Source organism: Eurypyga helias, unplaced genomic scaffold (assembly GCF_000690775.1).
Source record: "Eurypyga helias isolate BGI_N326 unplaced genomic scaffold, ASM69077v1 scaffold18930, whole genome shotgun sequence".
Taxonomy (NCBI): domain Eukaryota; kingdom Metazoa; phylum Chordata; class Aves; order Eurypygiformes; family Eurypygidae; genus Eurypyga; species Eurypyga helias.
In genome coordinates this window covers 32786-49022 of record NW_010227856.1, presented here as the reverse complement: position 1 = coordinate 49022, position 16237 = coordinate 32786, and the positions used below count along the sequence as shown (strand labels likewise).

General features: G+C 43.7%; 1 protein-coding gene across 1 annotated transcript in view; it reads left to right on the top strand.

Moving 5' to 3' along the window:
- Positions 1-15954, top strand: part of LOC104514171 (potassium voltage-gated channel subfamily H member 5-like) — a gene marked incomplete at its 5' end in the record, with an annotated part of 51544 nt that extends 35590 nt beyond the window's left edge. Inside the window, one exon of the mRNA XM_010157754.1 lies at positions 15007-15954. Within this exon, the coding sequence (XP_010156056.1) occupies positions 15007-15954 (948 nt within the window). The remainder of the gene's footprint in view (positions 1-15006) is intronic.
- Positions 15955-16237: the final 283 nt, after the last annotated feature.

The window sequence follows — 16237 nt, the reverse complement described above, 5'->3', positions numbered from 1 at the left end:
GAAATAGCTCTTCACCATACCATCTGTTTATCCCATCCCCACAACCCCGCTAGTTAACTCTTTTGTGTTGTCTCTTCCTCTTGCTGATACCCTTCAGAAATAAATGCAAAGCTCTGCAGAGTCACCACTTGCCAAGTTCCTCAGCCACATCTTCTGAGGTTAGAGAAAACATCTAATGGTCCCCTTGGGGACAGGCAGAACAATGCGTCCTCCCTGGGTGTTTGTCACATAGGCAACCCCCTGGTTTTGCCTGCAAGAGGCTCTGATATGACTATCATTAGCAACTTCATTTCTGCACAAGTAATCTCTAGGGAACAACACGCTTCTCTTTGTGAAGTTTCACATGGTTGATGCAGTATTTCCATGCTGTGATAGGAATCTTTCTAGTTGGTGGGTGACTCTCCTCCAGTATCTTCTGGCTGTGGGTGATTTTGGTTGACTTTCTGCCCCAGAAAGGAAGAGCTATTCAGTGGTGCAGATTCGGGTATGAGGGAACATTAACACCGTCACTGAAATGGGGTCTTTGCTCTGTAAAAATATTTAATTTGATAATACTATAAATTGAAGGTCCCTGTTCTGCTGACAGATGCCTCTGAAAAACTAATTCCTTCAATCTCTTGAGCTGAAGCACCCTCAGTGGCAGCTCTGTCCCCGCCACTTTTGGCTAAAGGGAAATGCTTAGGTGAAAGCAGCACATCCTCTTCATAGGATATTTCTTCTTGATTGAATTTTCTTCAATGTTTGCATGCCTATGTCTTGGGTAATTTTTCACCTCAAAGGTCCTCCCCCACTGAAGCACTGGCTGTGATCATATTAAAGGCAATGATCATATTAAAGGTATGTTTCACAGCAAGAGCTCCTTACTCACACACTACCAACCGAGAGCTCTCGACTGGTAAAAATTTAGCTAGTGCTGGGTCAGATGTTTCACTTGAAGAATCCCAGGGATACTTGTTAAGGTTATTTCACAGAGCATTCTATAGTTAAACAAAGTAGATATTAAAATTTTAAATAACTTTTTGGTCTTTATTTCCCATTAAATTGGGATTTCCCAATGGTTTAACTGAGTTATTTCGTATCTATTACACAGTGTATTTTTCAGTGAATGATATGCCAGATGTGTTCATCTTTTCCAAGCCTTGATTTCAGTTTAAAAGAGTTGTCAGGTCACACTGCCAGTGGATTTCGTGTTGGTGCTGAGAAGCAGAGATGCGAGTTGCTGAATTGCCCAAGCTTATTCTCCCCTGAAGCATCCCTGTGGCTTTGTTTGCAGGGCATCCCATGGGGAAGGTAGGCATGGGGATATGTCCAGCAGCTGTTTGAGTTCGGGTTTCATCCAAAATATCTATAGAAAGGGAGTGAGCACTGGCAAATTCTACTCTGAATTTGATCCAGGCAGGTTCAGTCTTCTCTCATGGCAATTGGCTGTATTTATGGGTCAAGAAGGAAAAGAAGTAACTCCAAGGTAATTTTGGCGTGGCTGGCTGGCTGAAAGCAGAACCATGGCGTAGTGTGGGCTTTGAGCTTGAAAGCAGCAGCGCCAGATTAGAGCAGTTCTGAACTGAACCTAATTAATCCTGGCTTTCTGTGGGGGAACACTTCTGTGCTACAACAGGGGTCCCTGGGCCCCTTCCTGTGCTGTGGCATAGACATGCCCTCACTTTCAGACCCACAAGTATTTAAAACATAAGGTCCTTTACTGGGAACTGGAAGCAAATAGGAAACAAGCAAATGACTGCCCAGCCACCAGCCTTAATCTGCTCCACTCAGGAATCCTGCCATGTTTTTGAGTTAGCTAGAGAGTATGGAGTCTGTGGCTCTCCTCACCAAACTCATCTCCATTATTGGACCTGGTTCAGCTGAGGAAAGTCGCTGACAGTGGCAGAGCAGTGTGTTTTACCCCTCTGTTCTGTAAAATGGAAAGATACAAGTTTTGATGCCTTGGCTCTTCGAGGTACAGAGGCTGCCCATTGTCCCTTTTGTTTGGGTCTGTTGTTCGTATGTTCTGCCTGTTACAATAATTTCTTAATTTCTGATTCATCACTTCCAAACCAAACTGATGGTGTTCTACATCACGTGGCAATGCAAGTACATTGTTTTAATTGAAGCTTCTGTTATAAAAGCTTTTCAATAAATTAACAAAACCTTGAGAATGATGAAGTGAACAGAGTAGCTGGTGGCACTTTCCATATAAAACCAAAGGAAAGCCAGGAATGTCCTCAATGTCAGAAGCAAGGCTGATAGCAAGGGGTGTTGCCTTTTATTAGACCAGTGGATATAGCTGGTGAAAAAAACAACAAGCTTTCAGCTGCAAAGCACTTTTTAAGCTCTGAAGACTTCAGATTAAATTTCAGGCACTTTATAGTATGGTACAGTAATATTTAAGGGAAAAAAAAAACCATAATGATTCCAATTAATTTCAATTTCCACTTAGCGAGGAGAGAATAGTTCATTTTGGGAACAATTTGCAATTATTTTGCTGATGTATTACTTTGTAAATGGAGAGTCTCTCTTAGGCATTTATTGAAACTATTTGGCCTTCAGGCAGAAACCCCTAAGAGGCAAAGAAACCAGAGAACAAAATATGAATTCTGCTAATCCTCTGGGCCCATGTTCTTTGTGGCTTTGTGCTAGAATATGTGTGAGTACTGGGTCTGTCACAAGTAGGACTGGTCAGGAGCCAAACATGAAGCTTTTGACATTTTTCATTGGAATAAAAACAAGACCTGAAAATTTTCACTACATAAACAGAGATAGCGCTGCCACCTCCCCACCCCTCTTCCAACACAAACCTGGACAGCAGTAACGTTGTCCTGGACTGGATTTAATTTCAGCAATTAACTGCAATTACAGTTGAGCCCTTCCAACTATTCCAAATCTGGAACTATATTTCCCAGACTTGACAGTAGAAAAAAGAAAGTGCATTATTATATTAATAATTTTATTTTACTTTAAGAAATATCTTTGTATTTATATGTTTAATCTTTTGACAGTATGTCTCTTCCTACTATGGGGGCTCTGGCCTGGAAACCTTGGTTCCATCCCCCTCACTCATCCACTAAGCAGCTATGACCTCTCTGTGCCCTGATTTTGGCATCTGGCAGAAGAGTCAGTAACATGAATCCTACTTTTCCCTATACAGGGAAAGAAGAGTGGTAGATCAGTACTGCATATTATTATTGATGATTGATTTTCTATTGCAAGTTAAATCAGGCTGAAGAGCAGCTTGAAAAGTCTTTTGGTACTTTTCACCATCCCAGAGAGCACCATTTCTGCAGTCTGCCCCAAGCTCAAACCACCCTGCTGTCATCTGGAGGCTTTGAACTATCTTTCCCGATTTATGCTCAGAAGCATATCACTCTTAGGAGATATGCCCTCTTAGGGGGGCAAAGTGAAGGCTACTGTCTTTGAGAAGTTTCTTTTTTTAAACATCTGTAATAAAATGCACAGACCGTAATTCATCTGCACCACAGCAAAGCCTGAATCAATTGCCAGTGCTGCTTACTGACATTTCATTAGGCCAGTGCCAATAGCAGCTATTGATCCAATGGTTGATAGACATTTGCAAGGACCAGACCTGCCGGATCTAGTTGGAAACTGTCCTGTTGAAGTGTCTCGCAGTGACCACACCACCCACAGCCGGGCTAGAAGGCTGTGGGAAGCTCCCTTCCACTCCTGAGCTCTGGGGTTCCTAATGGTGATGTGCTGGCAGGATTAGTGGTGCCAACATGATCTGAGTGCACCACTTGGTGGTATGTGCCAGCTGCTGTGTACATCACTGCGGACTCCTAATAGCCATGAGACAGTTTTGTTGTGGTGGGTGAAGGCTGTCTTTGCTGGGGATCTCCTCTTGATCAAGTGGAAGTTCTTGGGTTTACCAAGCTTGGGTTTTGAGCATTCTGAAGGGCTCCTCTTTCTTTCCCAGGGTCTGGAAATCCACCGTAGTCTTTATAAGAGCCTCAGCTTCCCTTCTTGCAGGAGTTTTGTGCTATGCAGAACAAGAAACATCTGCAAGATGAAAGAAAGTCCAGCAAGAGTGTTAGAAATCTGATCTTCTCAGCCTCAGTGCCAGGCAAAGCAGTAGGAGAAATATCTTCCCTGCCATTTGTTCCCTCTGGTAATTGCTTCAGTAAGGAAGGAGAAGGGGAAGAGACATGAGCACATGATGATGTTCATTAAGACACATCTGCAAGAAGGAGAGATTGGTAGAAAGAGGCAGAGAGCAGGAGGAACCATTTAGTTTGCTCACCCACCAAGTGACCAAGCCAGGCTAGATTTGCTGACTTAAAAAAGTTCTTATGGAGTAAAGGAAGGTGTGATTTTAAAATCCCTAAGTGGATAAACCTAACCAGTGAGAGAGAACAAGGGTCCCCATGAGATACTACTCACACATGAGAAGGAATTACGAGGCTAAAGCTCTATATCATTCCCCCATAGGAAGGACTGTGTGTCTTTAGATCACGGTCACAATTCAGACTGTTCTGAAGCTACACAAATCATTATTCATCAATGGACTGACCCTAAACTAGGCCAACCAGCAACAGGCCTTTGTTGAAAAATACCATAAATTCATAAATAAAGTATCCTTGATGGTTTAATTGTTAAAAATATCTTGGTCTGTATGCGGAAAGTGCCTTTTGCTGTCTTTGATAGTATTGGAGAAATAGGTCTGAAACTGGCTGTTCTGCAACATGCTAAGTCATCTGCTGTTTGGTTAAAGCAAAGAAAACAGAAAATAATGAGGGCAAAGTAGCAAAAGAAGTGATCAGCTTCAATTCCAGTCTTGTTTAAAAACCATGGCAAAGCTTCCCACTTGCAAAGGTGCAAAGTGTCCTTCTTCAGCATCACTTTCCAAGCAGAAGCACAGATCCCAGCAGGCATCAGATATAACAGCTAACCCTGCAGCAGCAGAAAATCCATGCACTGTTTTCCCATGGGGTACAAAGAGAAGGAGGTGTCTGTAAGTGTCGAATGTATGGGCAGGAGGTGTTCAGGTCAGGGTGACTGGAAGAACAGAAGAGCTCCTGAGTCAGGAGACTGGGCTGCTCTCAAAAAATGCTCTTGTGGTGGGTGTAGATATGTGCAATTGTGCAAACAGAGTAAGAGGCTTTGCCAAAAGAAATTCCAATCTGACTTCTTAGCTCGGCACATGCTTAGTGAAACATGTGGTCACACACTATTTTGAAGAATCAGTGCCCATCACATTTGACTGTTCCTTCCTTGCAAAGTAGGTTTCAATGTTACCCTTAAGGTTTGACTGATGTATCAGGGCATCAGAAAAGAACTTTGTGTAGCATTGTACATCAGTTATGCACAGCCTTAGATGTCTCAGTGCTGCAGAGCCTTGGGACCTTGAGTGGAAATACCAAGAAGACCTATGTGTATTTTTCAGTGGCTCTTTTTTAACGAACCATCTCAGTTTTGACAATAGGCCAAAACAGTGGCTTCTCTCTGCTATCAGTTATGGACCCTAGTCTCTCAGTTGTAAATAGTTAGCAATGATAGAGTGTTTTCCAATTAATTACAGAAATGTGGACAGTGTTGTTATCCTGTCTTACACTGGGAGAGATGGAGACATCATGAGACAGTGTGATTTGCACAAGACCTCCCACTTGGCCAAAGGTCAGGCCAGCAAAATAATCCATTCTCCTGAATCCCAGCCTGGTGCTGTATGATGCTCTCGGGATGTGATAAATGAGACTTGGATCTCTGCCTGCTTCTCTTCTCTTTCTTTTTCAATCCAGACATGTTTTAAAGTAAAACAGGATGACTTCAAATCCATACCAAGTATGAAGTAGATGGAGCAAACTCTCAACCACTCTCTTCTTAATATGCATGCTTGTTTGCAAATGCATATTAGCCTAATTGACTGCCAGCATGCACAGATGTCTCTCAGCAAGAGTAGTTGGGTGCTGTGTGAATTGACTGCAAACACAAAATGAAACCAGATTAAAATTTGACCGTCATTAACCAATTTCTAAAACAAAGAGCTAGCAGAAATGAGGTGATGGAAGTTCTGGGCTCTGGAAAATCAGTTATTGGCTGGTTTTGGGTTCTTCTTAAGGGTGTCTCCCCCCAGTGTGCCCCTCTTTTTCTTTAGGTGAGCAACTTGGGGGACACAGATATTTAATAATTCATGATGAAAGGGTTAACCCCTTTCTTGCACATAAAATGCTGTTAAATTTCTCTTAAAAAGGCTTTTTCAACATCATAGAAATAGTTCTCCTTTCCTTGAAGTGATATCACTTTGTTACTTGGACTGCAAATCTTCACATCCTTTACAAGTCAGTTCTATAATCGCTTAGGAGGAAACTACATGAATACAGTTTCTCCAAAGCAAAATTATAATGTGCTTGGTAGCAAGCTTTTGCTTTTGCATGCTACCATGTCTGTGAAGTCAGGATCAATGGAAATTTGCAGAAAGCCTATTATTTACTGTTTCTTTCAAGCAGCCAGCAGACTAACCTACAAAAATCTTCTTTTCCTCCAAAATCCAGCATGAAAGACTGTTTAGTGAAACATTCCTATCCTGGAGATTAACTAATTGCTCAGCAGTCAGTCATTCTCACTGCACAGCCAAGGACAGCGATTTCTTTCCCACACGCAGATGAAGCAATGGTTTAACACAAAACGGTTCCTGGGACAGGAGGATTAAGCAGAATTTACTGGAGAGCAATTAAAACAGTTGTTAGAGCAATTTGTTTTTTGAGGCTGAATTTCACATCAAAGCAGAGCAATCTGAGGAGTGTGCAGAGCAGAAGAACAATAAAGCCATCATTTCAGGCCATCTATTCTGCATCCTCAGAGTGCAGATTAATACAGTGAGCTAAGAGGACATGAAGATTTACAGGAGTAAATTAGGTGAAGCAGTGTAAATGCAGTTTGCATTTGGAAGGAGATGCCCTGGCTTCAGTCTGTATTGGCTCTTGCTAATTGTGGCTTCACCTCCCCTCCATTTCTGGCAGATTTCTTGTCGCTGTCATATTCATCAGAGAGTTTCTGGCCGTGCTTCTCAGTTGCAGAGACTCCTGCCAGCAGGGGACACCATGGTCGGAGGCTGCTGTCATGCATGAGCCATACTGGAATGCTGTTAATGGCAGCTGGGTCAGAGCCAGTGCCCCATGCTAGCCATTTGCTGGTCTTGCTGGCTTGGACTTTTCATCCTAGCTGTCTGCTCCTACCTCCTTGCCATGCCCTGACCTAGGAGGAGGTGTTACTCCCAACTCTTCCATGACATCAAGAGCTGAAATTGTGTATTGTGGGTGATGCTGCCATTGGCTTTTCTGTTTTGGAAGGGCAGTAAACCTGCAGTGAAACAGGTTTACAAGACAGGGAACCAGTCCAGACACAGTGAGTCCATCCACAGTCCATGGCAGCAGCTTCTTGAATCCATCCCAAAGGAAGGTTTGCATTAACATCGACTGTTGAGGTTTCTCTGTCTCACTGTAGGGCTCACAGGCTGGACTTTCAAATCAAGGGCAAATACAGATGGCCAGTGGCTCTTCTATCAGACTGAACTGCAGCTCTGCTATCCCAGACCCCAGGGCTCCAGTTTCTGCCTAACTACAAAAACAAGGGTGTAAATTCCTATTCATTCATTTCTGTCCATTCTTCCAATAGTTTAACTTTTTAAATTCAAGCCCATTTCAATTCATGTAAATTTAAAGGAAGATTTGTTAACATTGTGAAAGTTCATTTAAACAAATACTTAATATCTGCAAAAATAAGATTTAAAAATATTTTACTATTCTAATATTAAGTGTGATTCATGTTCTCTGTGAACCGCTTAGATTTAAAAAACACTTCAGTTTTGGAGCAAGCCTGTTTATCAAAGGTAATGTGAGAAATTGGGCTTTATTGGCCAACTTTTCAGAATGTCGAAAAAGGGGGTCCCCACAAATGCCCTGCTTTGACAACTGAAGGCTCCTAAAGAGGAGTCTTCGAGGGCTGAGGGATGAAGCATCCTCAACTCACCTGAGCATATCAAAGCAATGGCACGGGAAGGGTTTGCTGGCCATGACAGTCCTCAGCAGTACACAGTGCCAGCGGTGGGAGAGATCTGAGTAGGACCTGTCCTGTGGCTGCAACATCGGGAGTGGGGTGAGATTTGTGATGCAAAAGGATGATTGTATGGGAGCAGCCATAGCCTTCCCAGCCGGACCCCAGTTTCCTAGGAGCTGCAGGGAGGTGGGCTCAGTTCACCACCAAACACTGGAGGGTTTTGCCAGGGAGTATGGTAAGAACAGGGGGCTTTTGCCTTCCCTATTAGTGGTTCATCTGAGTGCTCTGTGCAGTCAAAATGTCTGTTTTTTCACAAGCTCTCACTTGGACCCACCAGTCTGGCATGGTCTTCTGTGCAGCCGTTGCTTGTCCTCCCTCTGCAGCTTTTAAAATAATAGTGTTTATCTGGAAAGACTGGCTGGTCTCTGAGGCTGGGTGGGAGAATGCGTCCCAGCTGGGAACTGGCAATGCCCCAGTGTGCTTTGGGGAATAAAAATAGCATCAGATGAAGGGTATAATGCACACATACACAGAGAAAAAGCTTTACAGGAAGGTTTTTTACACGATCTGCACCAGCCCCTGACATTTGCGCTGCTAGAGGTGGGGGTTTGGATACTTACCACCATCACGGTGGAGGGTGTCTGCATCCAAGTAACATGCACAAAGCTCCCTGTGTAGACACAGGCGACAAACAGGCATTTCAGGGTACAGCTTGTCTGACCTGTTTTAACATCTAGCTGCAGGTGAAATGACTCACATCCTCCCAGTGCTTTTTTTTCCTCCTGTACTGTACAGGGCTCCTGGAGAACGAGTTCAGATGCAGACACTGGCTTTGTAGGTGAACCCTGTTCTGAGTGTCTCTGCTCTGGAAATTAGGTATATTTTGTAGTTTGTTCTTAGAAGCGGGAAAATAGCACGCTCCTCTGAGCACAGCATGTGTTGGTGTATCCTGTGTCTAAATCCCAGGTCTGAAAATCATTAGCCAGAGAAAAATGCCAATTACTTTTCTCCAATGCACTCAGATGTGAAAGTTAATAGTATTTTTCTCAAACTTCTTTAGAAAATTTGGTTTATGTTGTGCAGGCATGAATCAAGCTTTCCTTATTATTTTCAGTTGTATTTGCTGGGGTTTTTTTTGCATTGTTTACGATGAAAATTAAGTATATGTCATTGCAGTATTTGACTGTTATTAGTTGTATCATCAAAAACTTTAAAATCTATTTGCCAGCTTCAGCTAAGCTTGTGTGAAGGACTTGCCTTGAACCATTTTAGTCCAAGGAGGCAATGGAAGACAGCTCCCCTATTTCCAAAAAAGAACCTATATGAAAGGATATCAAGACCAACACACCTTGTGAAGACACAGACCCTTTTTATGGGAATAAGATATTCCTGTAGGATATGGATGAGATCAAACCCTTCTGATGGGATCTGAAAGCTGGTGAAAGAACTGCTCTGTGGGTCCCAGCCAGACGCAAGCGAGCTGGAACCCCCCAGCTCTTCAGTGTGATCCAAGGGTGCATTTCTGTAACACACTGCCTCCATCACTGCAGCCGGCTTGGAAAGTTCCTACTCACTCTGTCCACTCACCCCACTCGCTCCATCTGTAGTGTTTTCCAGTATAACTGTGGGTCTGTGCTGCCAGATGAGTCACTGGCATGGTCCAGAGACCTATTTATTTCTTCAAATTTATTAACCTGGATCATTTCACTAATGTAATTTTCATTGCTGCTCGGGAGGGGAACAATGTGTAGTTGTTTTAGGGCCACAATATTGAATTAAGGTGCCTTCTATGATGTTCCTGTATTAAATAGGAACAAAAAGCAAGCATCTGGACAAATAGATTGGATTGTGAGTAACCAGATGTGGTGGAGATGAGGCTTCTAGAAGACATTAGTATAGACAAGACCGTTACCTACGGAACAAAATTCTGAGAGGTGACCAGCACCCACATCAGCCTAGCCTGTACATTAGTGACTGTGACTTGTCAGTAACTTGGCTGCAGCCCCAGTCCAGCCTCATGGCAGAGCTTCTCCTTCTGCTCTACATGAATATATCTAGCCATGGCCACTGAAGCCTTGTGTTTGCTTTCTGTTCCAGTTTTTGGCACTGCAGAAACATGCAATGAGCTAGGTCAAGCCAGTTCTCCTAGGACAGGGTCTCCCCTTGCTGCAGGACTCCAACATCCCTTGCCCATCAGGCACATCTGTAGGATGCCTTAGCTTAGGCACACAGAATTTATTAGTCGCTTTGAAAATCTTTATGTTGATGGCCATGTGTGGCTTTGCCCCTCTCCCACTTGTTTCACACCCCCTGTATTCATCACCATGACAACTGTGTGCCCTTTTGCTATGCCGTTATACATTTCTTTTGAATTTCCATGGTAAGGGGCAGGTGTGCATTGAACACCGTTAACAACAGCATGGGATGTTCTAGGAATGGGACAGGTTGATCTTTGGTGAAATATTTGACACTTTTATGAACTTACTGTAAATTCTTCAAGACCTTTACCAGGTCTTTAATTCATTCATGTACCTTCCTTGGAATCACTTATCAAGGGGTCTTATTGAACAGAGCAAGGTCGTGGAGGGATGATTTTTGCCATACTGGTACAAAAAAAGACAGCAGACAAGGGATGCATTTCAAAGCGTCTGGAAAGGCCACAGGTTTACTGATTAATTCAGCAATAGATGGGAGAACTTGGGTGTGTCTTAACCTTGAGCTGGCTTCCCGACCTCTCATCGCTGCTTCACTTGTCTAAAGTTGGCTTTGAGTTTGGTTATACAAGCTGGCACCTCACAGGAGCAGCTCCAGTGAGGACCTTGCCAGTACCTTTGGTAAGGACTCTCTTTGAAAGTGGTGGTGGGCTGAGTTGACAGTCACAGCAAGTTACCTCTCTGTATGGAAGGAAGGGATAGATCAAATGGAGAATCTCAAGTTGCTGTTGTCTCCTCTGTGCCTGCCTCATAGATAGCCCAAATAGATCATTTCCAAAGGCTGGCCATCAGTGAACTTCTACTTAACCTTTGCCGGCTCAGTAATTAATGTCAACTCCATTCCCCCTCCTTCCCAAAATAAATACATTAAAAGCCAGAAAAACAGGAACCTGGTCTCGTGAGACAGGATTTGTGTCGCTCCAGTTAGTCTGGTACAATCCCATCCATAAAGGAAATGAAGTTCTACAATGAATCTCTGTGACATTAATGAATCTAGTAGTTGCCATGAGACGGGGGTATGGCTCTTTACTCCTCCAGATGTGCTATACACACAGTTAATTCAATTTTTTCTGATTAACTCCTCTGGGGGTTTGTATTTATTCCTGGGACATACATTTGGACAGGTCTATGTGTAACCTCTCTGAAAAGGGTCAGGGACAACTGAGATAGCTCATTTAATTTAAGATTTCAAAATAAGCCTCTCCGAGTTTGCTGAGGAATGTCAGATTGCATGAGTGGCTTTCAGTTTTTATTTATAGAGAAAAATAGCCAGTAATAGTTGTTAGACATTAATAGGATTAAGCCTCCATGTAAACACATTTAATCCTATTCTGGTTTAGGTTAAACCACTGTGGAACTGGATTAAATCCAACCAAATTAAAAAAATTCCTGATATGGAAAAATTTGGTAATGAAAACCAACTCTTACTGCTAGAATTCACATCTCTTTTTTGGTCCGTTCTTTGTCTGCATAAGAGGATCTTTCTTTTCTTTCACTTATACATATAGTAATGATATCAAATAGTCTGGATCTCTGCTATGCTAGGTGTAGTGCTCCCTTGGTTGAGGGTGGATGTCCTGAAGAGGATAGAGTCTCCATGGGATGACGCAGGGGTGAAATGGTTTTGTTGTAGTGACAGAGTAGTTCAGTGGGTGAATGAAGGCCAAGTCCCTGGTCTGCAAGGTGCTGTAATCTCACAGTGTCGGCTGGGATATGAGGGTCTGCAATGTTACACATTTCAGAGTGAAAAAGAAAAGAGCAAATACCTGTGGACACATCCAGGTTTCATGAGAAAACCGAAGGGAGGGTGAGTGCAGGGCTGTGCATAAGTGCACCTTTGCTCCCTTGGAAATAGAGCTCCACCAAGGGAGATCAGTCCTGAATTCTTGACACCCAGCTAACCCTGGATTTACAAGTCCCTGGGCATTTTCTGCACTGATTCAGAATGCAGCAAGCTTGCTTCTTCAAAGATGCTGCCCACAGTCGTTCCAGGGTATAGCACTTTCTGTCCCAATCAGAGAAAGAGGAAAGGATTTACTGAAGAGCTCTGCTAGGATCCTGCCTGTGTCCTGCAAGAGGCTGAAGGAACACCTCCTGGGGAGGTGACAGCAGGGCTTTGGGAATGTCTTCTCCACTGCATGGGCATTATGTGGGGAGAAAGCTCACAGCTGTGAGTGGTTACTGGGTTCTTGTTTCAAAGCAGATTTACACTGCAAATCTGATGGTGTTTGTCACCTCAGCCATCCAACCCTGCAGCAAGGATGTGTTCAGCTTCCTCAGGGCGCTGGCCCCTTGCTGAGGCACAGCAGTGCCTGGGCTCAGACCCCTGTGCTGCTGGGTTTGGCTCATCCGAGTGATGTCCAGTCAAGTGGTTCTGGAGCCAAAAATCCTAGAGTGATTTCCTGGCTTTCAGAGGGGCCCACTTTAAGAGTGTGAGATACAGGCGGTGTCAAATTAGCCAAGTCATGGCTTTTCTTCTGCAGAAGGCAGCAGTATCAGTCATGTGGAATTATATTCTGCGCAGGGAAATAAACTCTGGCTGAAGAAGTTTTGAACTGAGAGTGGAAAGGAGAGAAATGAAAGAACAGAGTAGGCTGGTTGAAAAAAAGGGAGATGAGGGCGGTTTTCAGTGAAGCACAAGTGTTTGGAGAGGAAACAAAAAGCTGGTGCTGTGGTCTTTGTTGTTATCACTATAAACAGCCGGTGGGACAGAGGTTATCAAAGTTACCCCATGCTTCTCCTGACTGTGAGTTCAGTGCTGGACTGGATACGGGAGCACTGGGAGCCCTTGCCCAGCTGTGGGCAGCTGCCAGCTTTGTGGCATCCCTGGCTGCCTGTGGTCACTCCAGGCACAAGCTGGCTGGGAGACAGTAGGGTGCTTAGGCTCTGAAACAGGATCATGGCTGCAGAGCAGGGAAACACTGGGTAGGGGATGTTTTCCCCACCCCAGGTGTTTTCAAGGACCCAGCCTCTCTGGCCTGGCACAGCACAGGGCAGAGCTGTGTGGCTGGATGGGGGGACCAGGGGAGGAAATGGCTCTCTTGTCTGAGACACACCTTGGGGACACATCCCTGCAGCTGCTTGCTTTCAGCATTGCTTCCTCTGCAAGATGCCACGCTGCCCTCCAGGAAAAGGCATGCAAAACAGAACAACACAACCCACCTTCCCAATCTTCATTTAGAGAATGTGGCTTCAATTAAATGTAATTACTTAATTTGGAATCAAGGGCAACTTCTCTTGCCTTTATTTGCTCTTCCCAGTGCCTTGTCCAAGAGAAAGAGTAACTCCGTGAGGGTAGGTGCTAATGAAGGGGAGCTTCCAAATGAGTGTTAGGTGTTGTTGCATCTAGGTCAGAAGAGGCAGGTGAAAGCATCTTCCATGTTTCTCTGTTGTGTGGGTGTTTTTTTTCTTTTGGTTTTTTTTTTTTTTTAACTCTTAGAATGAACATGTTAAATTTCCAAATTATTATAAGCCGCTGCATCTATCAGCAGCACACAGGGATATATTTACTGTGTTTGAAAGCTCTTTAATGAAGCTTTGAAGTCCAGCTCATCCCAGATTCATGCAGGGAAGGAGCTGTAGCCATCGTGGCACTCCTCTGCCAGCTTCTGAAGATGTGAGACTTGAAAGCAACTATTTCTTTCCAAGTATGGACAGGTGTGAGAAGCCTTTTTATAAAAAGGAAATAGATACTGAACTATGGATACTCAGATACTTCAAAACCTACATCTGACTGTCACAGGGTTTTTTTGTGTATTGCAGGGGCTTTATTTTATTTTGCTTACCAACACTAAGACAAATAACTACACTACACTGTCCATATTGGCATTTAATCACATACTACCTTTCACCTTGGTATCATAATCCAGAGAAATAGTTTCCCTATCCTGAATCAGTTCCACGTTCAAGAAAACTGGATGAGCCTAAAAAAAATATTTTTGTATGGGTAACATGCATAAAATTAACAGAAAGGTTTTTACTCTGTGGATCCTTCCACAGCTTGGAGCTCAGATTCCGTTTTCTATTGAGGCCTGAGAGGTGGTGCAGGGTGGAATAACTGTGGCTTTAAATGGCATGGCATCACAAACTGGTGGATATTGCTGGGTTTTATAATCACACACCCCTGTTACGGTGCTTCTTCATGGTGCCCCCAGTATACCCACACATTAGACATAAACTCTCCAGGAAACGCTTGTGTTGCTGCATGAAGCCACACAACACAGCGCATGGGGAAACTAATTGCACCCTCCAGCCACTGTTATAAAACCTACAGTAAGCACAGCTAAAAAGTATTGAGCACATTTGGATTTTCCAGTCTCTGGAAGGTTGTGTATGTTGAGTTAAGCTTACAGCTGTGTAGTCTCCACTGAATTACTGTTCCCTTCTGATCTGTACTAAAGATAGTGATGGAGCAGGTTGGAGTGTGAGTAATGAGTAGGTAGGTATCACAGTATTTGGGTGCTTGCTCGCTTTCTTTCTTCTCTTTATTGTTTCTTTCCTTCTCTTGGTGTCAGGATATTTTTAGTTCTTCAAGCCTCTATTTTCTGCATCAAATATAAAGGTGAAGTCCATTTTTATCTATACTTTTAAGAAAGTGTGTGTGTATATATATGTATCTACATCTGGGGTTACTGTGTCTTGATCAGCTCCATTAGAATTTGTTATAAGAAATTAGGATAGAAAGGAGGGAGAAGGAGCTCTTCTCTCGATACTGTTTCTCCATCTCCCAGTAACGTTTGCCATATACAATGTCCTTTGGGTACTGACTCTGTTGTGGGTTCATCCCCTCTAGATCATCTTCCGGAAAATCAGTGATGTCAAGAAGGAAGAAGAGGAACGCCTGCGCCAGAAGAACGAGGTGACGCTGAGCATCCCTGTGGACCACCCTGTGCGGAAACTCTTCCAGAAATTCAAACAGCAAAAGGAGATGCGTAATCAAGGCTCAACCCACATCGACCCAGAAAGGAACCAGCTTCAGGTGGAAAGCCGGAGCGTGCAGAACGGGGCTTCCATCACAGGTACCAGCGTGGTCACCGTGTCTCAGATCACCCCCATCCAGACGTCCCTGGCTTACATGAAAACCTGTGAGGCTGTGAAGCAGAACAACCGGGATGCAATGGAGCTCAAGCCAAATGGAAATGGAGACCAAAAATGTCTGAAAGTAAACAGCCCCATGCGTATGAAAAACGGGAATGGGAAAGGGTGGCTTCGACTGAAGAACACGATGGGGACCCACGAGGAAAAGAAGGAGGACTGGAACAACGTCACGAAGGCTGAGTCCATGGGGTTGCTGTCTGATGACCCCAAGTGCAATGACTCGGAGAACGGTGTAAATAAAAACCCACTGAGGAAAACAGACTCTTGTGACAGTGGAATAACAAAAAGTGACCTTCGCTTGGATAAAGCTGGTGAGACTCGCAGCCCACTGGAGCACAGCCCCATTCAGGCTGATGCCAGGCATCCTTTCTACCCTATTCCTGAGCAGGCCTTACAAACCACGCTGCAGGAAGTCAAGCACGAACTCAAAGAAGATATCCAGCTGCTAAGCAGTAGGATGGCTGCCCTTGAGAAGCAGGTGGCAGAAATTTTAAAAATATTGTCCGAAAAGAACGTACCCCAGATCTCTTCCCCAAAGTCTCATTTATCACCCCAGCAGCCCCCCCAGATACCCTGTCAGGATATTTTTAGTGTTTCAAGGCCTGCATCACCTGAATCAGAAAAAGATGAAATCCACTTTTAGCATATACCTATGTGTATATATGTATACAGTATATATGCAGAGGTGTATATATACCTTTATACATATATATGTGTGTGTGTATACGGTAAATATATATACATATATATTTTCACTTGCATCCAATATGACTTGAACACACCAAGGATTTTGATATGTAAATATTGCATGTCCAGCTGGATTCTGGCCTGCCAAAGAAAACAATTATTAACATAGATATTGCTTGTATAATATGCAGTTGACTGCATGCACACTTTACATTTATTTATAATCTCTATTACGTAAT